The following is a 22,994-nucleotide window of genomic DNA, read 5'->3' on the forward strand; positions in this document are numbered from 1 at the left end:
GTGAGTTTCTGATAGGAGGAATCTAGAGCTCAGGCTCCAGGCAACAGACCCGTCTACTCCAGTATTTTGTGTCTAGCATTGGCTGTTAGCAGATGCCTGGGGAGCTCTGTAGGACCAAGGGGAGGATGTTGTGGTGTTTGGTAGGATAGTCTCTCAGCCCTCAGCAGCTTTATGCTGATATAGAACTGGTGATATTGGAATTGTGCACAACTTCCCTATTGTGAAACCATACCAAAATTGTGTATAATTTACAGAGACCAAAAGAGGAGGCAAGGGCAAACATGGAGGGAGAAGCTCTTCCAGGACTTCATGTTGTAAACCTTGGCTTTTAAGTATTTTAAAACAATGGGATTTGCAGCCACTTGAGATGTGGCATTCATCACTCTTCCGGCTGAGCTCTTGAGCTCTTCCAGTCTGCCTCTGGCCAGTGGAGCAGGAGCTGAGCAAGTGTCCTATGTCCATACTCATTCTCTTTGAGTTTGGTCTCCACTTGCTCACTGGAACATGCCAGCTGATCTTGTGGGGATAGGCTAAGGTGCCCAAAGAACAAATCTGAGCCAGCATTAATCTAACTTCACCCAGGACTTTCTGAACCAATGTGTCGCCCAGGTGCTAGATTGCATTATTTATCTACATCGGTTCCTGGTTTGTCGTAATGCACGGGCTTTATATGGAGAAAGCTTAAGATGATCCATTTATTTCAGAGGTCACAAGACAACTTTTTAGTCAGCACTGTGTTGGGCTAAATTTTAGCAGCAGAAATATTTAAGAGAGGAGGGACAGGCTTTTCATCCTGCTTGCCTTCCCCTGAGCCATTCACTACATCCTCTGCTGAGTTTTTCATTTCAAACCAGACAGTAAGACACTGCATTCATGAGCAACCCTCTCCACTTTATCCTGTGAAACATTATTTCAGTCTGAAAACATAAATCCTGCTCTATCTTTCAATTACAGAAATAATTTCAGAGAATTCTGTCAAATGACTGGGGTGGATCTGTTTTTTGTAGCCCCTTCTATAGAGTGTACTCCCATGAGTGTTTCCAAATTAAATGAAATTATGATCACTAGATCATAGATGCTGCCCAGCTTCAACCTTATTTACCATGTTTGGCTCATCTCCTAGAATTAGGAACTGAAAAAGCTCCTTATTTCAAAAGCTAATAAAAAAAAAACCCACTTAAAAATTCTGCTTTCTAGAAAATAGTTCCTCTGTGTAGATTTTGAAAGGTTGTTATCCTAAGCCAAATAAAAATTCATTTACGTTCTGAATCAATGACAATATTTTTCATAGCTGGGAATATTCTACTTTTTAATTTATTTATTTTGCTTCAGCTTTTTCTTAGTTCTTTTAGATTATTGCCTGAGATCTGAGACTTGGGTAGAGTTTTTTATTTGTTAGATCTGAGAATAAAGCTGCCACTGCTATTAAATTTTTATTGGCCTTGTTCAGTCTTTTCAAAATTTCAGAAGTTAGCTGTCACAAAGGGAAGAAGAGACTGTGAGGTTAATGTTACAAACAGATGTTATAATTAAAATTAAAGAGTTTGATAATATTCTTCAGCCTTGACTACTGGTCCCATGTCATGCCAACAGCAGAGCATAGTGGAGCACAGCTTCATGATGTCTGTCTTCTCCCAGAAGAGAAGCTGAACCGTGTTGGTGGGTGGGATGGGATGCAAAGTTGCACTGGAAGGAAAGAAGTCAAAGGAAATGCATGTGCATAGGTCTCCTCTCTGGAAGCAGCATGAATTACAATGCAAATTGCCTCATAATTTACGGTGCTGGGCTTGCCCCAGCGTGGTCTCTTCACCCTGCAAAACAGAACACGAGCAGGTGTCTGGTGGCCTTGCCAGTGGCAGCACAGAGAGAGACAGTCAGCCATTATCACAGAGATCTTAAAATGGGTAAAACCAGAGGGAGCTGACTGGCTGTTCCTGTCACCTCTGTGCAGGCACCACATTCGAGCCTTTTGATCACTAAACTCTCCATCCATTAATAAGCAGCAGGTCAGGGTTCACACATCTCCCACAGTAAGTTCTTCCTCCCTTTTTATGTTTTGAAGAGCCCGTGAGCCATTATTCCATAGCAGCTGTCCATGGGAAAGCTGATGCTGTGGGGGTAATATGTAATAACAATAATATGTAAATCACCCCCACATGGTGGGGTTCCTGGGGCTGTCCTGAGCAGGGCCAGGAGCTGGATGATCCTTGGGGTCCCTTTCAACTCAGGATATCCTATGATTCTGTTCTAACACTGCCACAGTACATGGGCTAGGGGCTGTTTGTGCCAAGTGATTACATTGTGCATAACCTGGAACCTTGGGATTGCCTGACTCCTTAAAGGAGAATACAGCAATTTTGGAAAACATGGTGAAAATGTTCAGGCAAGATTCATTTAAATATATTGCATGCCATGACGCTTCATCCTTGAATTGTTGTTTAAAATTAACATTACTTTTTTGCAGTGTAAAATAGTGGGGAAGAAGGAAAAAATTGGTTCTTTTTTTCCTGGAAATATGCTTTTTCTCCCATGTCCTTTTTCAAACTGCTGCTTACATTCTTTTGCATTAGGTTTTTTTTCTTCTTTCTGTTTTTCTTCAGCTTTCTGATTCCCTGGTTCGTGCTTTTGACACAGTATCTACATGCTGCAAGAGATTGGGTTGATTTTTGCTTAGCAATACACACAGGGCCAGGAAGGATGTAGGATGAAGTCCAGCATGTGGTACAGTGTGTTTGTGGCCAGTATTTTAGATAAAAAAACAGCAGTATTAAAATAGTAACTGCTGTATTCAGCTTTCCAGCTCTGAGCACATGTACATTCTGTCCAAGGAGAAAGCAGCAAGTGTACACTTAACAGGCAGACCTGTACCTCAGAAGCTGAGGGGAATCTAAGGAAATGACAACCAACATTATTTTGCAAGAGCTGCTGCACTCTGTCTAAGCAAAGGACAGAGAGGAGGCTCTGAGTTCCCACAGTAGGCTCTCTTCTGCTTGCCTTGTCTTGCAAGCTGGCTCAAGACAGTGAGGTTTGGCTGGCAGTCTCTGGGTGTGGTTGTCGAAGGCAAAGCTTCCTTCCTTCTTGGAATGACATGTGAGAGACTGGTGGTTTATATCCATGTTAGGAGGTCGAGGTGTTTGCCATTCCCCTGTGTTGTACTTCACCTGGAGCTGCAGTTACACATCCAGTTTCATTAAACAAATCCTGGCAGCTGCTGAGAAGAGTGAGTAGCTCTCTGGGCATCTGCTGCACTCCCACTCCCTTTTTGGCGCTGGCACAGGCATTCCTGTGGCCATGTTGTCAGTTTTTAACTGGATCTGATCTTGGTGACTGTATAAACATTTGTGCTGGCATGAGGAATGAGGCTGGAACAATTGGTGGAGAGCTGAACTCATCTGTCAGTCTTCTGCCAGATTAAAATGGCCAGGTAACTTCTGGTTCTGCAGAGTTGGAGACTCAAGTCCTTACCTTCTGAAAGTTCCTTGTTTCCATTTGTTTCTTTCTTTATTATTGCCATCCTCTGGTGTAAGAAGAGCAGTTAGGCAGAAAGGTGACCATATCTCTGAGCTACTTCAGGAATTGCTGCAGAGATTTCTAGAAGAGCTGTCACTACAGTGGGCAGCCCGTTGGTACCACACCTGATATTCATAGCAGGAAGGCTCTCCAGTCCATTGCCAGCACTCAGAGCCAGCTTCCCCCATTTTCATAGCTTGGGTCCCTTCTACCCAGGGGTAGATGCAGCTTTGTCCCTTGTATGCTGAGTTGCTGTGCCACAGAATCACCTGGTGCAGGCAGTTCTTCACAGTATTGCTAGAAGTTGGCCTCAGACTGACACTCACGATTTTTTAATCCATGTATATCCCATTGGCTGAGTCTCAGCTTACCATGCTGTCTCCTCCCTTGCGCATCCAGTCCTTCCATCACTGAGAGTCTGGTCCAGATTCAAACCAGCCTAGGTGATCCCTTCCCACTTAGTGAGCTGCCTGTCCCTTCCAAAATTCAGAGTTTTCACAGTGAGCTGTACCAGGCACTGAATTGTTTCTGCTCAGGCTGCCACCTTTTCATAGAAAGCAGAAAAAGGTATCAATTCCAGGCACCAAGTCACTTGCAAGTCTGTGCCATGAACTTATTCAGGGCTCTGCATTTAAACCTTTTATGGGAGGAAGGCTGCCCTGATATTAGGGCTTTAGTTTGTTTGTGTTTTCTTTGGTTTAGTTAATTTTCAGAACTGAGAGCATCTGGCTAAAAATTAACCTGACTCCAGGCATGCATGTGAGAGAGACAGCAGTCTCTTGGTCTGGGGATGGAGACACAAGGGTTGATAGATTAGAGTGGAAAATTAATGTAGATTAGGAACTGGATTAGACATTTTCATCATGAAGGCAACAACTCAACATCCCCGTGTGCAAAGCCATGATAAAGATGACAAGACAGTTAGCTTAGTCTCAAGTGGGAGGTGAACTGAGTTGCTTAGTGCATCTGCAGCCTTGGTTTTGATCCCTGTGGATATTGTGCAGTGAATGGATGTGAGCAGATATATATCCACCACACTGACCTTCTGTAGTTTGTAGGACAACGGTTGATCATTTTAAACTCAACACAGTTGATTTAGATTAGATATAAGGAAGAATTTTTTACAATGAGGGTGCTGAAACACTGGCACTGGCAGCTCAGAGAGATGCTGGATGCCCCATCCCTGGAATTATTCAAGGTCAGGGCTCTGAGCCACCTGATCTAGTTGAAGCTCTCTCCCTGCTGATTTCAGGTGGATTGGACTGGGTGACCTTTAAGGTTCCTTCCAACCCAAACTATTCTGTGATTCAGAGATAGTGGCCTTGTCCTGTATGACCACACCTCATGTGCTTAAGTGCCCTCAAAGATCTCATTGTGCTTCAAAGGCCTTAAATATCATGCTACAGTGCCAAAAGACAAAGGTAATAGGATTTTGAGTAGGGCTTGTGTAGGTTAGGATTTCCTGTTACACACTGTTGACTTACTCAGGGCTCATATGCACATTCCGGGTACTACAGCCTAACAAGTCCCTGCACATTTGCTGAGTGAGATGAGCTATGTCTGTGCATTCCCTTGGCCTCTGGCAAACACAAAATGAACAAATTAGGCTTTTAGCCTCCCTTCACCATGGGCCAAATTAAGTCAAATGCTCTTGCATAAGCTGTGGGTTGAAAGCACGTGTGTATATACACATTAATTGCCAATGTGGTCACATGCTTTTTTAATTACACTGGGCACCCACCTGCATCTTTGAAGACACTTTGCACTAGTAAATCTGTCCCCTGCAAAATGAGCTTGCCTGTGGTCATGGGAAGTTTGGGTGCAGAAATGGGAGTGTTCCTTTCCCTGCAGGCATCAGATGACTGTCGGAGGGTGGAGCTCCAGCCTGCAAGGCTCTTCCTCCAAGGATCGCTGGGGACTTTTCTCATGACTTTTATCAAATGATTGCAACTCCTTTTATCATACAGATACCCTGAAACCTTAAAAAGAGCAAGTGTTATTCCGTCCCATTGCTAACACAATTGATTCTTAATACTCCTTCTTCTGAGTTTGCATTTTTATTATATGACCTTTTCCTCCAAGCAATGAGTTTTTAACTGAGCACTTGCAAATTGCAGCTGAGGAAAGTAGATAGAAAATGCAAAATCACTTTACAGTCTGTAGCTTTTTAATCGCATTCCCGTATTCAGTAAAAGTAATGAGATTTCTTGTTTATATTTGTAATCAGCAGAGGCAACTGACTGTGATGAGAAGCCGGACATTTCTCTACTACAAACAGGTAAAATGCATAAAAATTTTTAAGAGTCTCCCATATGTGTTTTTGTTTATTTATGGCGCAGAAGCACTTTTCAATAATCCTGACTTGCCATGTACAGCTGGGTAATTGCACACACGACTCTGCTATCTAAAGTTTTGAATGGTCTGTGTTAAAAAACAAATGCATGAGAATCTTACAATTTTCACCTCAATTTCATATTCATAAAACCTCAAGGTCCATGGGAGCAGCTAAGCTAATAAGACCCACAAGTTACACTCCTTATGCCAGATAGGGACTTGTGCTCATCCCTGATATTTCTGGGAGTATTTTTTATCTAACAGAGTTATTGGTAAGGACAAACACAATCATTTGTAGTGTCACATCTGTTGAATTGTCAGAAGTATTAGCCATAATATCTTGGACTCACAGAAGGATTGCAGATATATTTACATGCTAGTTAAGTGTTAGTTTACTTATTCTTGAAGTGCAGCCACGCTGCCTTAAAAGCCTGACAATTGCTATACAGCAGCTTGGCTGTGCAGCTGTGTAGACAGCGAAATAGCATTTTTCCACGCTGTTGAACTTGATGTTGAAATGACCAGTCTCACCAGACTGAGACTGAAATTTGAAGCACCCTTGCATTAAGAGTTGGTCCTTCCATAGGTGCCATGATGGTATGAGCTGAGCTGCCATCCTCTGAAAATCCAGTGGGCCAGAGCCTGGGGAGCTGGTCATTTCCCTGCATTTCAAAGTCTGTAATGTCACTGAGATGCTGCTCCTTACCCCCAAAGGAGAGAGGATCTTGGGCAGACAAATAACGTCATTGATTATAGTGCGGTTTTGTGTTATTTCATTCAACAACAAAGGGTAGTTGGAGATCAGCAATGCCATTGCTGGAAGAGCGGGACAGGGCTGGTACTGGGTTTCTGAGCACATCACACAGTACCTGACAGCTGTGGGGAGGACAGGAGACTACTGGTGACCATCACAGCATCTGTCTGCTGTGCCAGGACTCCCTAATCTCTCTCACATAAGGGCTGGAGAAGGAGCTTTCACACCCCGCTGCTGTGTGCTGGAGCAGCAGCTGCCAGCCGTGGAGCGCTGTCGGAGCACGTGCAGTTACTAAGGAATAGGACCAGCGGAGCAGTTGGGAGGACAAGCAGCTATAGTCTGCTTCTGGCATGGACCCAGGGGGGGCTGGGAGCACACGCTGCCTGGGAGCCGCCATCCTGCTTTCCTGGCCAGCCCCTGAATAATATTTCAGGGTACGGCTGTGATGAAAGATGCAGGAAGCTCTGCATTGAAAGATCCCTTCCAAGCGACATCCTGTTGGTTTCTTTTATCAGGGAGGGAAGCAATTCCGCTGCGAGAGGACCCTAATAAAGGTTGTTAATGTGATGTAGTGTTATCTTTTCATTGCTCCAGTAATCACATTAAGGAGCAGAATTAACAGTTTGCTGTGCGCTCCTTCGAGCAGTTTCTGTAGTCGCTGCTCGGGTTGTACATCAGGGATGGAAGCGAACGTGCTGAGATGGTTGTGGTAGAGAAGGTGAGTCCCTTTCCACTCCACTGCAGATCACCCTTGTGGTCTGCTTGCTTGTACATCTTTAAGCATCCATGCATGCAGCTTTTGAGCTGAAATGCTCGTGTGTGATGTGTACTGCTCCACACTACCTGTGGAAGGATGCCTAAATAAACCACACTGCAATTTGCATTGGGGGGAGGTGATGCTCACAGGCTGTGGGCCAAGAATTTGACTCACACCCATTATATGTGTGCCAATGCCTCTTTATAGGACATATCTGTGTAATATCATACTGTTGTTGGAAGCTGATTATTTAAAGTGATACACAGACAGTATAATGACAGTAATTATGAGACAGAGCCAAAATATAGATGCTTTCTATCAAGGAATGTAGCAAAAGAGGCGGAATATGATTTTTACAGGGGTCTTTCCCTGTTTTAGTACAGCTGGTTTTACAAAGGGGTGTTTGACAGGTTCTTTAAAGAGAGTCTGCATGCAATTTATTCAGCTGTCTTCTCTGTTTAGCTTGAAAAATCTTTGGGGAAAAGTCTCTCTGACTGTGTTTGTACAGTGCCTCATGTGACGGGCCTTGGTTATAGATGACAGCTAATATCACATAAATCGTGGCCTCACGTATTAGGAAAAATTTCTTCCCCAAAAGTGGCCAAGCACTGGGACAGGCTGTCCTGGAAAGTGGTGGAATCACCGTCCTGGGAGGTATTTAAAAGCTGTGTAGATGTGGCACTTGGGGGTATGGTTGTTGGTGGACTTAGCAATACAGGATCTTAAGTATCTTTTCCAACCTACATGATCCTGTAATTCTGTGATCAGTAGTTAACCTGGTGCTTTGGTATAATAAAAACATAGTGAATTGGGCTGCTTTAGGGGATCTTGCAGGAGACTGGATGGGGAGAAAAGATTGGGTACAGGAGCTATCCATGAACAGTTGCTCTTTTGATCTTCAATAACTGAACAAACTGTGAAGCAAAAGCACACAGGGAGAATTATCTGAATCAGTGATAAGCATTTGTGCCAAAAAACAAGGGAAATCTCAGATGCCTTTAATCTGCCTTTCCAGCTCTGTCAATCTGTCTGTGACACCAAAGACATTATGAACAAGATCTGGGTATATGTGGACTAGCCATGCTGAAATGTCTCAGTCTGTACGATTTTGGATTATAGCATCTGGCTGCCACTTCAATTGGGGCACCAGTCAAAGGTGTGGTTGCTCTCAACTCTCTCTATCGTTGGTGGGAAGAGAGCTGCTTCCAGAGGGAAGGCCAGGCCAGCTGCAGTTGTGTTTAGAGGTGTCTCTCCTTTGGTGCCAGCAGGACCCGGCTCCAAGTGCAGTAAATTGGTGCCAGTACCCACAGCCAGGTCTGAACCATCTCCCTCTGTGCCCACAAACTAGCAAAGCCCTGGGATTTGAGGAAAGCAGGACATGCTTTGTTTTCAGAAATCTCTTTTGGAACTCAAAAGCCTGGTAAATAAAAAAATGAAGCTGGTACATCCTCATAAAGCTAAGCAAGACATTTTCCCCAATTATATTTTAGCATTCCTGAGCAGAAATTATGCTCCTGTGTTAAAATCACCCTCTACACTAAGAGGGCCTTGGCTTTAAAGGCTGTTGATTGAAACCTGTTTAAAGTAAATTGCAAGAACTGTGGCAGTTAAACTTGCTGGGAACTTTGGTTCATTGACAGATAAATCTCAAGAAAATACTAGAAGAATTGTCCCTAACAAATGTTATCAAAGCTCAGGTCATGGAGAGTTCCAGCTTTTGCACCTACCCAAAGCTGCAGGCTGTGTCCAGACCTGAGCTGAGACACATCAGACAGCTCTGGGGGTAATTATCGTGGGCTCCGTGGAAAGGCTGATTAGTTTCTTGGTCATACAGGATACCTGGAGGGTGTGAAATAGATCTTTATCAGGATGAGGATGTGGCAGCTTTTAGAATCTTTCTGTGGAAGTTGGTATTGTGAAATGGCTCATCTTATTTCAGGGTACAATTTACACAAAGCGTTGGGATTTTGTGGATTAAAAGAAAAACAAAAGAAAGACATAACCCAGAAATTCTGCATGCGACAACAGCTGCAACACCCTTTTCTTGAATCCTTATCTTGTAAATTGGATTGGAAAGATGTAGGCAGGTATAGGTCTGTGAGGTAGCACTCCTTACCCCTGCTTTGGACCACAGCCATGCTGAGAGTTTGTGTAGTTTCTCCACACTGGGGTTAATTTCAAGATGAGAAAGAATTTTGATATCCCTAACGGAAGCTGAAACACTAACATCCCAATCCTCAGGTCTAGGGGTGATACAGCTTTGTGAAAAGATGAGAGCAATCTCTTGGTAAAGAAATGGATGATAAGAAAACAGCAACAATCCAATTCTATATAGGTTGTCTCCTTTTCTCTTGAAATACAATATCAAGAAAATGAAACTTGGGAAAAAAAAAAAAAGAAAAACCTTTTCCAAAACCTTAAATATAAATCCTTTATTGTAATATAAATCTTTATCCTTTCAATGCATGATTGTATAAGTCTTCCCTTTTCATTGGGCTGTATTTGCCTCTCAGGCTGATTGATGTCTGTCTTCTCTTTGCCCTGTGTTCTTAGCGCTCTCGTTGTAATTCTTCTGTCCATCTTTTCATTGTTCTGTTTAGAAAAAGCACATTCTTAAAGTGCTTTAAAAAAGATGGGATATAATCATACAGCGCACCTTTTATAGGTGTGTGTGTGTGTGTGTATATATATATATATATATTTTCTCCTATATGCATTTAGACTGCTGTGGAGTGGCGGGGGTTTTTACCAAATAAGATCCCAAAGTATGTACTCAAGGTTTAAAATTCATGGGGTGCTTTTTTCACTTCTTCAGAACCGAAACTTCAAAGGGGTGAGCATAGCAGTGCAGTTTGTGCTGAAGACTAATGGAGCACTTTACATCTGAAGTGGGCTGCGCTGTATGTTGTGTGAAAATCTTGGCTGACAAATTTTGCATTCAAAAAAATCTATTTAATTTGCTTTTCTATAGCCAACTGAGCACTACTCTAAATGGAATTCAACAGTGCTGCCTGTGTGCACACCAGCAGTTCAGCCCCATCACTAATTAAAGTTAAAGCTCAAATACATAATTTCCATAATTCTAAAATACTAATTTTTTTTGTTGCAAATTACTCATATCCTAAATTCATAAATTTTTTTAACTGATTGCTTCAAACTCCTTCTCCCTTCAGGTAACCTTTTCGACACCACAACAGACCATCTGATAGATGCAAACCCTGATTTTTCAGTTTGAATTTCACATCCTGCATCAGTGTTCTTAGCGGACAGAAGCATCCTCTCCTTTGAGTAATGTTCCTGCAAGCTCAGCACGAGAACTTCAGTGCACCACAAGACATGGGCATCCATACAGTTTTTCTTCAAGTCTTTTTTTTCCATGCATTTTCCATGTAACCTCAAGTAATGAAACCACCAGATCACTTCACTGTTCTTCATCTTAATTAAAGATGATTTCCCTCCGCATCCAATGCATTACTGAATTAGCGGGGTATCCACTCTGAGGTCATTCTCTTGCCTGTGTTTCTCCTCCATTACTGTATTTTTCCACATGTTTGTATGCTTGCCAGCAGTGTTTCATCTTAAACCATGCAGAAGTTGTGACTCTTCCCATCCCCAGGGTGGCCTCTCTCTCCACCATGAACCCTGGGGGCTTAATGAGCATCTGACTTGGTGAAGCTCTTGGCTTCTGCAGACCCACGTTTCCTTTCCTGGCTGCTGCGGTACCAATGACCACTCACACACAGCTCTGATTACGAAGTCCTTACTGGGTTTAGGAGGAAATAAAGCAGGATTTCTCCCAGCAGTGTCCATGTTCCTAGTTATAGCAAGGAGAAGCTATTCCTCAAACAATTTCACCTGTGTGGTCCTAGTGGGATGGCTCTCGAGTATCTTTGCAGTGCAGATTGTTGGAGGTGGTAATTTTCCCTTCACTTGCTCCCAGCTTGCTCTACCACCTCAATCTCAAAATTATTAATTTTCTGTTTTCCAAGAAGAGGGTCTGCTCACTGTGATTTTTCAGCCACTGTCCTTGGCAACAATACTCACCTATTTTAAAAAAACAAGTCACCTTTCAAGTGGCACTGTATTGATATCTCAGCAGTTAAGAGAAGTGAATCGATCAAGAAATTGCACTACCCTCTTAGACACTGAAAGGGTCCTTTTGGGTCAGGGCTAAGGTAAAACCGTGTGCAGCCCTCCCTGTGAACCTTCATTTCCGCACCTTTCATCAGCACTAAATTCACTTTAAAAATGTCACGAAGAAATCTGGAAGGTCTTTCCTGCTACACCTGTTGATCACCAGGCAGTTTGACCATGTTTCCTGCAATTCGAGGGAGAGCTTGCTAGAGCCTTTGCCACTGTGTTTCCTTTCCCTGTGTGTATCTTATCTTAGGTACTTTTTTTTTTTTTTTGGAAACTATTTGGCCTTTGAGTGTCTCAACAGAAGTGCTATTACAGAGTGGGATGGTTTTCAAAATACTCAACCTCTTTTTTTAACAATCCTAAAGCCTGTTTCTCAGGTGTCACGGAATACCCACAAATAACACTGAAGCCAACATGAACAGTTTGTTCTCTTGGCACCTGAGAAACCAGGCTCCCAGCTGTTTCCTGCCCACCTTCCATGGACTTTTAGGAATGACCATGTTCTCTTTGAAACTGTGGAATAGATTGAATGTGCACTGCAAACCTTAATTTTGAGTCTTTCCTTCCTTCATGGCTTGGAGTTGCCTGCATTGGGCAGGGGGCACCGGTCCGTTGTGTTGTAACCCTTCAGCAATGAAATCAGCGTTTTGTAAATTTGGAAGATTGCATTTGTGTTTACTTACTGTGACTACTGTTCAGACTTTCTTCAGAAATCTTTTTATAGGGTTTATTAGAGAGAAGAAAAAAAATCATTCCATATTTAGGTAAAAATGTCTCAATCTTCTGTATATATGTTTTATTAATATGTAAATATTTAGATATTTTTAAATTACTATGTTCTTAATAAAGCGACAAGGGACTAGTTGTGAAATGGTGTATAACATTGTGTCGTGTTACCGATCTCTGGGAAATCCTCTTTGTCAGTTCAGAAAAGAAAACCTACAATAAATAACTTTAATTGCATGTGCGTTCCTGTGTTCTATCCTGGCTTCACGTATTTTAGAGGAATTACTTTGCCACCAGTGGACTACACATAGGAAAGCCCTGAAAATTAACACCACAATACTATTTTTCCAGCTGGCTCAGACAGAAACCACACTGGCTTTGCCAATCACAACAACATCTATATCCAATCGCGTAATAACTCTTGAGTATTAAGTACTGATATGCTTGAAGTCTAATTTTAATTGAATTAGGTGCCTTTATAATCTGCATTTAAAAGGTTAAGCTCTGCTTCTATGGAAACAACACACAGGAAGGACAAACCAATACTCACAGGTTGGAGTAGCTGCAAAGATATATGCTTGGTAATTCATTATCACACCCTCATCAAATGTTTAGCTTAGAAAATACTTCCTGCAAAAACATGTTCCTGGTAATCTTCCATCAATTCCAAGGAGCCAGTGAAGTGAAGTGAAGCAGCAGCTCACCACACCTTTTTTGCTTTATACAAGGAGCACTATGGAGACACTGATGGTAAAAAGTCCCAACGAGAGCTTCCTTCACATTTCAGTGGCTGCCCAGATCAGCTGAAGCCTGGTGCCCCTCCTGCATCCGTGTGGTGTGACAGGAGCCAGTGCAGGCCCTCCCCTCTGGGGTGTGCTGAAAGAGCATCTCGGTCACAGATCACGGAATGGTTTAGGTTGGACAGGACCTTCAAAGGTCCATGGGCAGGAGCATCTTGCACAAAAGGTTGGACAAAGCCCCCTCCAAACTAATCTTGAACACTTCCAGGGATGGAGCATGCACAGCTTCTCTGGGCAACCTGTTACAGAGCCTCATTGTAAACCAACCTCATTGTAAAATTTTTTCTTAATATCTAATGTAAACCTAACCCTCCTTTAGTTTAAAATTTTAGTTGTGCCCCTTGTCCTGTCCCTCTAGTAAAAAGTCCCTCTCTATCTTTCTTACAAGCCCCCTTTAAGTACTGAAACGCCACTCTTAAGGTCTCCTTTTCTCTGGGCTGAGCTCCCCCAGCTCCCTCAGCTGCTCCTCGGACTTGTGCTCCAGAACCTTCCTCAGTTCTTTTGCCCTTCTCTGAACCTCCTCCAGCACTTCAATGTCTTTGCTGTAGTGAGGAACTAAAAGTGTCCCCAAGATTCAAGGTGTGGCCTTACCAGTGCCGGGTTCAGGGGGACAATCACTGTCCTGGTCCTGCTGATCACAGTATTGCTGATACAGGCCAAGATCTTAAAGCATGGCTTTGTTTCGCTTGGGTTTTTTAAAACAGGGACCAGGTTAATACACTGTTGCTTGTAACATTTAAACGAAGCACCTTAAATTGTGTTTAAGGCACAATTATGAGCAAGAAATGTTCCTGGGTGCTGTGATCTGCACAGCACTAAATCTCAGCTGTGCTGCAGAGCCAGCAGCACGTGCTGCTGCCAGGCTGCAGGTTCACCTGTTGGAATAGCTTGGGGATGGAACAAGTGACAGTGCCAGCACCCCCGCCCGAGCTCCATCCACACTCCTGCTTCTTTGCTGGCCCAGTCAGCCAGGGCATCCCTCTGTCCTGTGTACAGGACACTGGAGATTAATACTTTGAGTGAAAAAAATCCTTCTGAAGCTGAAGAGGAAAAAGGATATCCTCCTAGTAACATGAAAGGAAACTGGAGCCTGGGCTTTATAAAAAATGCATTAATTGCGAGACAAGAAGAAAGTCATCTCAAGTGCCTGTGACATGTTGGTTTAGAAACGACTGGCTGAGTCTTTTGGGGAAAACACACTCTGTCACATCAGAGTGTTTTGGAGATGGGTGGTCCTGATGCAACCACCCCTCCTCTAGAGAAACCTTCTCCCCCAAAAGCCTACCCTCTGCTGAGGCCTCGCTGGGAAGCACTTTTCTCCTTTGCTGGGGAAGGGAGGGGGCACAGTCCTAGGAAAAAACCCATGGGGCCACGTCCTCCTAGAGAAACAGATGTCACCAGCATTTTGCAAGACTTTTCAAAAATAACCCCCTTGTGCATGTTCTCCCCCAAATCTAAAGGAGCAAAATGCCTTGTAGGAGGTGCTGAGATGTCTCTTCTCCCTCCACTGGCTCTCAGACTGCTTGAGCATCCCCACAGCTGGGCTGGGGTGAGCACCTTCACTCCTTCCTGCCACATTGTCATCACAGAGAGGCACAAGAGGGGTTTGTACAAGTAGGTCAGGTATGATTTCTCATCTGCCAACTGCTAATAAAAACCACCAATGTGAAACCTGTAACATTATGTGTATAAATAATTTAGCTCCAGTGTGTAAACATCAATTCTGGGTTTTAAAACAACTGAAATAATTCATCTTTTTCTCCACCCTCCATGCATATGTTGTTACACACAGCTGATAACAAGGGCAGAAAATAGCTAATAGTGGGGGAATTTGGAAATGGGAGGGACATACCCCTGGTGTTTCAGCTCCCTCCTCCACCCAGATCCTCAGAGGTGTAGAGGAATAAAACATAACTTCATGTTAAAGTGTTCACAACGCCACAACTGCCCCTGAAGCTACCAACAAGCATGGGGTGAAGAGCTTCATCCACCTCTACCCAGCAAGAGCCATCACACGTGAGAGCAGCATGGTGGTCCACAGCTCCTTCTGGAGCCTGGCCACAGGGTGAACTTGGGGTGGCAACCATCACCACGAGCAGAGATGTCCCTTGGCCATGTCCATCGCCAGCACACCCAGGAGAAATGCCATTTTCAGGTGATGCCTGGACAGGTCAGGATGGATGAAAAAGGCCATCCCACACAGTTCTGCCATCCACTGACCCTCAGGTGGCCTGGAGGACCTTTCCTGCCCCAGGATGGTTCAGCAAATCATACGGACTGCACGTGCCCTCCAGCAAAGGAAATCGGTCCAGGAGATTTTAAAAAACCTCTCTGGCAGCAATGCTCCCATACCACAGGATCCCTTCTCTACTTTTATGCCATGCCCAGCACAGCCCTGGCGACATCAGGTGAAAGGGGTGTTGGCTAGAGAATGTTGAGGGGGCATTTGCATGTCAGGACAGTGTGAGCTCCCCAGCGAGTCACTGGAAAGTTAGCAGGGATGGATCTGGACTGGAACCAGCATGTGGCTACTGCCATTACCACGGCTTAGAGAAAGCAAAGATTAATGTAATCATTTAATCCCAAGAGATTTCAGGATTCACCGACTGTATCTCATGTCTCCATTCATCACGGCACAGGGGATGTGTGTAAACTGCTCTGCTCTTAACTGAACCTCTGCTACCTCCTGATTTCCCTTTTCCTGAGTTCCTGCACAGGCCCTCAGTGCCCAGCTCTCCCCGTTGCCACATCCCTGCCTGCTGACACAGTTAGGGTAGGCCCTGCATCACTTTTTGGCAGGTGAGAATGGTGACAATCATCCACCCTTTGTTTTCTTGACTTTTTCCTGGTGATGGCTCTGTCCTCAAAATTGACAGACCTCCACCTCCCTGGCTTGATGCTGGCAGCACCAGTGGGGTATCCACTTCCTGCATCTCCCTCTGCCCTGCATGTACTGCCCTGATGCTCTAAGGAGAGCCAAGACTGGGCTGGACACCCTGCAGGGAATGGGGTTTGCCTCAGGGTTAAAAGTAACCTTTGCCTGCATGAGATTGTCCGACCACCACGGTCTGGCTGGACAGCAGAACAACATCAGTGACACCCGATGACTCACCGTGGATTTGTCCTTTCTGTCCCTCTGGTCCCGGGTACCACACGTGATCTGAACAATGTAGTCCCATCCTCCCTGGGGGTCCTGCTGCCCTCACTCCTTCCCCTGGGGCTAAAACACAGACAGAGGCTCCTGAGCAGCCCATGGCTACCCTGCACACCCAGGTGCTGCTGCCAGCCCTCAAGGAATGGCAGTGGGTGTGCTGCATCCCACAGAGATGGAATACTGCTCCAAGACCTCTACTTCCTGGATGCTCTGCTCACCAGGGCATCATGTTCCCAGCTTCATCACCTGGACAGCATGGAGTGCCAAACCCCAGTTCATTAACATAGATTTTACATTTAACATCCATTACAAATGAGCTCCCACATGGCTCCTTTGCTGCCTTTCACTGAGCATGATGCATCATCCCCCATCTCTCACTTAAAGTCCCCTTGGGGAGGCCTTGGAGCAGTGGAGATTCCTGCCTCATGCAGGCCCCCAGCACCCATCCCAGTGGGGATTGCCCTGACCCAGATGCCAGACCTTGCACTTGGCCTTGTTGAACCTCATAGTTTCACACGAACCCACTCCTCAAGCCTGTGCAAGTCCCTCTGGATGACACTCCTTCCCTCCAGCACATCAGCAGCACCTCTCAGCCTAGTGTCATCTGCAAACCTGATGAGGGTGCTCTAGAAACCACTGCCTGTGTTGCTGATGACAATATTAAATAGTTTTGGTACAAGCCCTTAAGGAACGCCACTCCTTATTTGATTCCACGTGGATGTGAAATGTTTGACCAACCTCTTTGGACATGACCATACAGCCAGTTCCTTATCCACCTAACAGCCCCTCCATCTAAAGCCAAAGTGATGGAGAATGATCAGAAGCCTTACAAAAGCCCTGAACCCCATTGCTGTGGTTTGTAGGTCATACAGGATCTAACACCATTTGAAGAGTAATCAGGTGGCAGCCTGTCTCACCCAGATTTTACCCCTGTCACGGAGTGAGAGACACTCCCATCCATTGGAACAGTTCTATTCTGGATCTAGGGGTGCTGTGGGGCTGAGACCTCTTCTCCTGACCAAATCAGGTGCTGCAGATGCACACAGGATGCTGGCACAGCAATGCCCCCGAGGGGCTCTGACCCAGCAAAACTCAACCTTGGCACGCAGGGTCAGGGCTCAGAGGCTCTCTGGACGTGCAAACCCTCTCTGCTTCAAACTGCAAGTTTTGCTCCTTGAAACCGTGAGGCAGAACACTGCTGGGCCGACCTTGAGCAGCTCCCCCATGTTCTCCATCCTCCTGCGAGGGGGGAGGTGAACCCACCCACCCCACGCATGAGCCACTTTGCTTTGGTCGGCCACAGAGCCCTCTGCCAGTGCCAAGGTTAATGCACAGCAGTGGTGCCCTCCCAGAGAGGGTTTGCTGCCAAACCCCAGATCTCTTCCTCCAGAAACAAATTGCTCTTCAACTATTGCCATCTTGTGGCGTCTGTGACCCGTTACTTGTTCCTTTTATCTGCTAATGGTGTTGGTGAGAATCAGCAGTGTACACAGGCAATTTTAAAATGAAATGTAAATGAATCAGAAATGCCTACGGAGGAGCCATTAGCATAAATCCAATCAAAGGGCTTTGTTTAACTTGTTAAAAATGACTAAATATTTAGTGAGTGTGGGTGGGTGAGGTGATTTTTGCTCACACTCGGGAAGTTTTAGAAGCAAAACTAATGCTGATATCTTAAATGGCTGAACTTATAAGCAATTTTCTACCCCGAGCTGTGCCTCCTCAGTCTATAACTCACTGGAATATTGTTCTCTGTTCAAGATCACCTCTAAAATATTATGACAGAATATGCTCAGGTGAAAGAGACCCACAAGGATTATCAAGTCCAGCTCCTGGCCCTGCAACAGGGCACCCCAAGAGTCACACCATGTTCCTGAGAGCATTGTCCAAACACTTCTTGAACTGTGTCAGACTTGGTGCTGTGACCACTTCTCTGTGGAGCCTGGTCCAGTGCACAACCACCCTCTTAGTGAAAAACTTTTTTCTATTATTTAATCTGACCTCCCCTTACACAGCTTCAGGCCATTCCCTCAGGTGCTGTCACTGGTCACCATAGAGAAGAGTTCAATGCCTGCCCCTCTACTGCCCCTCATGAGGATGCTGAAGAGCACAATGAGGTCTCCCCTCAGTCTCAACTTTCTCCAGGCTGAAGAAACCAAGTGACTTCAGCCCCTACACATACAGCTTCCCCCTCCAGACCCTTCACCATCCTTGTGTCCCTCCTTTACACACTCTCTAATAGCTTAACATCTTTCTCATATTGTGGTGCCCAAAACTGCACATACTATTTATTTACTTCTAGGGGCAGTCAACTCACTCAACGAGATACTTGGACTCTCATGAGCACTGCAGGCATCTCCTGGGAGTGAGAATTCCCTTGGAGCAAACTCTGGCCATCCCAGTCATGCCAATTGTCCTACCCAGGTGGGCTGCTGAGTGTGCCATGCAAGATGGCACCACCAGCAGTGCAGGACCACCATGACCACCCGTGCTGTGCACCACAAAGATCACCTTGGGGATTGTAGACTTGATAGAAGGGAGGTATTTTTTACAATCAAAGTGATGAAACACTAGAAGAGGTTGCCCAGAGAGGTGGTACATGCCCCGTCCCTGGAAACATTCAGGGTCAGGTTTGTTGGGGCTCTAAACAACCAGATTTAGTTCTGTCCCTGTTCTTGGCAGGGGGTTTGGAGCCAGGTGACTTCTAAAAGCTCCTACCAACCCAAAGCCTTTTGTGATGCTATGAACAAGAGACATTCCAGTGCCTAAAGGTTTTGTCCAAACTGGTAGGAATGGGAAGGGTTCACTGCTTTGGCCCAGTATTACCTGCTCAGTATCAGGAGGAGCACATGAAGCTGATGTTTGGTGGCAGTTCCAGTGGCACAAGCAGACCAGCCCCAGCTCCCTGTGTTCCGCTGCTGCAGTCCACCCATCCCACCTCCATTCCCCACACTCCCACATTCACAGCAGCTTTTGCAGAGCCACCCTGATCAAACCTACCCTAAAGTAAAGTGGAGAGAACTCCATTTTTTGGAGCATACAAATTCCCGACCTATTGGTTACACTCTAGATATATGGATAGAGCTAAGGATATTGGTCATAGCAAGATGTGGCTCTGCAGCTTGGTATAAATCAAAAAGTGAGTTAAAAACAACGCTCAGACTTGGCTCTGCTGTGACTCCGTGGGCTCCACAGGGATCACTCAAGCTGGCAGCAGAGGGGGCTTGGGGCAATGCTTTGCATTTGGGAAAAGCAGCTATTTCCTGCTGCTTTACTTTCTGGAATGGAGTTGCATCGGGCGGGTGTTAATTGCCTTTCAGGAAATCAAAGCAGCCGGCACGGGGGCTGTCTGCTGGTCTTTGCTTCCCCCAGGCACTGCCCATCAGCCGGCTCTGCTTTCCCATCTGCACAGGGAAATATCTCACCTGGAGGGATGTCTCTCCCCAGGGATCTCCAGGCCACTCCGAGCATTTGCCCCTTTCCACAGCCGTATCCCGCTGTCCAAGCACGAGGTCCTGCAAAGGCAGATGCTGCTGTGGAGAGTTCACTTAATGCCAATGCTGGGCGCAAGTCCTGGGAAACACACTCAAATCTGGCCGCAGGGAGGGGAGGAAGAGCAGTGGGATGCAGGGTATGGGAAAGAAATGGAGAAATGGGAAGACTTAATGTGTGACCTTTTCTCTCCCTATGTGATTTTGTGGTTTTTACTTTTAAATGCTGGGAAAAAGCCCTTTAGGAGAATGTGGAGCACCACATTACAGCGTTTCCTACTACTGCCAGGTGCATCTGCTGAGTGCAGGGCTGCATTTGGGGGGTACAGAGATATGGGGAGCCCTGACACCCTCCTCCATCCACCCCCACATCCCAGCCAGTCCCACCAGAGGGGTCTCACCTCCTGGCAACTCCAAAGATCCATCACTTCATTGAAACAGCCTTTGCATCTCTTGGTGTATGTAAATCAGGGGCTTTCCAGGAGCTTCTTGAGGCAGCCACTGCCTGCAGGCTCAGTGATCCTCATTTCCCCTGCTAGCTGGACTGGGAGCAGGAGAGATGTTTTGGTGCCTGCTCTGCTGTGAGATTGTTATGGCAACACACTCACATCCAACCCCTCAAGGAGATCAAACAACCCAGCCCCTGCTTAGGGGCTTGGATTTGGTTTATTTTTGCTTTTCCAATGGGGAAAACACAGCATTGCACAGTGGTTATCCCTGAGGAGATGAGAGGTGGCATTGGGCACACCTGGTCTCTCTTCCAGGGAACTTCACCTGCTTCCCATATAAACCACTTTTCCCCATTTACTCAAGTTTAAAGTGCCTAGCTGGCACAATTTCAGGTAGGATCTTCTGTTTCCACAGACAATTCATGTGTACTTAGGGGATCCTAATTACATACTCGTCTAATGGATACTTCTGGGGCAGAAGAAGGAAAAGGGACAGACCTGGAGGGCTGGCTGCATGTCACCCTAGGGAGGGCAAAGAGAAGCTGGAATGGGCAGCATCCTTCACTCCCACACCCCTGGTTTCCAGCAGGTAGAGCCAGCAGGTTTGCCGAGGTCATTTTGCTCCTTTTGCAACAGCCACCTGTTTTCCTGGGGAGCTGTGTGTTTCCCTGTTTGTGCACCCAACCATCAATACGTGCCTGGCATCTCAAAAAGCTGTAGATACCCCAACCCTGGAAATGTTCAAGGCCAGACTGGCCTTGAGCAACCCAGTATATCAAAAGCTGTTCCCAAAAATCCATGGCAGGGGGTTTGGACTAGATGAAATTTAAAGGTCCCTTCCAACTCAAACCAGTCTGTGATTCTAAAATTCTATGGTTTAAACAGCACATTTGCCCTCTGCTCTGCTTTGGCAGCAGGACATTTCCCCTGTGGATTCACCTAAATTCCTGCCCATCAGTACCAACCCCCCCAGCTACTACACAGGGCTGGCAGCAGTGGAAAGCAGGAAAATCCTGGGTGGAGAATAAGATAGAAAACTCCTTGCCAGAGAAATTATCTGAAGCAGGTGGTTCCAGCTCAGAGGAACTCAATTTATATTCCCAAATGACATGCTGGGAGCTGCTCACAGCTCCATCAACAAGCACAGCACAGGCAAGGCAGATGTTTTGGCAAGTGCCAGCAGCTGGAATAGGATAGCTGGCTCAGCTCGGTTGCACCCATTGCTGCAGACAGTCATTTGGGAAGTCAGTGCTTGAGGGAGTCTGTATCTGGTGGCTGCAGGTCTGGCTGGCAGAATCACAGCTTGTTCTGAAACAAAGAGAGGTAGCAGAGTGCAGAGCTGGGCAGGAGACACTCCTGGATTATTTATAGGCTCCATCCTTGGGAAAAACCTTTGCACAGAAAAGCATAGGCTGTGCTTGGGACCAAAGGCCATGGTGGTGATGATGGGGTTGTGCCCCTGTCACCCACCCTGCAGGAGCAGCTCTGCCCAGGGCAAGTCCCTGCCAAAGGAAGTGGCAAATGTTTGGGCATGCCCAGGCTCATTGTGGAGGGATATGGCTCAGGGACACAAAGCCCTACAAAGGACACAAGGAGCATTCTGGTGGGCAATGCAGGGCATGAGGCTTGTCCCCAGATATTGTCAGCATAGGTGAACTTCCAGGTCTGGAGGGGGAAGATGGCTCCCACATAGGCTGGGCAGTGGCACTGAGGAGAATGTGGCAGAAGCTGCTGCATCACCAAGCCCCGTGTAATTGTTTTATTTCCTGTGTGGTGGCCAGTAACAAAGAGCAGCTGTGCTGTGCCTGCTGCCCCAGACTGGCAAAAACAAAGGGGGTTGATGAAATGTTCCCCACGTGTGACACCATGAGGATGTGACAGGCCAAGAGAGCAAAGGCAGGGTGGGAATACCAAATCCAATGCAGTTATGGGGAGATGTGGGTAAATCCAAGAGGGGTTCAGCAGAAGCCACCCTAACGCTGCAAGAGGCCATGGGAGAGCACACAGGCACATCTCAGACACAAAATGCCACCTTCCCAAACTGCCCACAAGGCTTCCCAGAGCCAGGCATGCTTCCACATGAGGTACAACTCAGCCTGCCCACCCTGGAGAGAGCTGTCACCACCCCAGCCCATGGCTGGTGGCTGCTTGTACAAGCCATGTAGATGCCTGGCAAAAAGAAAAAAATAGAAACTGGGAAGTGGACTTTCCTTTGGGGCTTTTGAGGTGGCCAAGTACAGAAGCAAAATATGAAATGCTGCAAAAGGGATGAGGAAGAGACAGATGTTGTGAGGATGCCTCTTTTTAGGAAGGGTTAGAGCAGCTTTGTAGCACAGTGGTGTTCAACTGCTGGTGCAAAAGCAGCCAGGGGCCCCTTGCTGGGGGAACAAGCACCAAGACCCCAGCAGCAGCTGTGTACACATCCCCCTTCCCGTCTCACATCAGCAATTGATGGAAAATGGGGTCCAAGGAGTCTAGTCAGACCCCATTGATCCCTCATAGGAAACATCATCCTGTTTGACTGCTAGATGGAGGAGGCTGGCAAGGGTCTGGTGCTGGAGCAATCCAGGAGCAGAACCCCAGGACCTTGCCCATGGGTGCTCCCTCCATGGAGGATGTTCACCTGGGTGCAGGGGATAAATACAGCCTGCAAAAATGCAGAGGAAACTGCACTTTCTTGAACTGCTATAAACCACGATGGGAATGTTTAAAAGAAGCTGCCAGGCAGATATGATTTACTTGGCTTTTGATAAAATCTCACGTCAGAGACTATTAAAGCACCTTATCAAAGGTTAAAGGGGCAAAGTCCCCATTTGGAAACAGAAAACAAAGACAGAGAACATCTGCTCCTTGAAGCAAAAATGAGCAAACACCAAGGT

At 46.0% G+C, this 22,994-nt stretch overlaps 1 protein-coding gene across 2 annotated transcripts in view; it reads left to right on the forward strand.

Annotated features, from left to right (window-relative positions):
- BEND7 (BEN domain containing 7) overlaps nt 1-12,458 on the forward strand; it is a 47,804-nt gene extending 35,346 nt beyond the window's left edge. For both annotated transcript variants that reach the window (XM_014883104.2, XM_014883106.2), the window contains 2 exons: nt 5,738-5,788; nt 10,529-12,458. In XM_014883104.2, the coding sequence (XP_014738590.2) occupies nt 5,738-5,788; nt 10,529-10,590 (113 nt within the window). In that variant the 3' untranslated portion in view covers nt 10,591-12,458. The remainder of the gene's footprint in view (nt 1-5,737; nt 5,789-10,528) is intronic.
- Nucleotides 12,459-22,994: the final 10,536 nt, after the last annotated feature.

Source organism: Sturnus vulgaris, chromosome 5 (genome assembly GCF_052056855.1).
Source record: "Sturnus vulgaris isolate bStuVul1 chromosome 5, bStuVul1.hap1, whole genome shotgun sequence".
Classification (NCBI taxonomy): Eukaryota; Metazoa; Chordata; class Aves; order Passeriformes; family Sturnidae; genus Sturnus; species Sturnus vulgaris.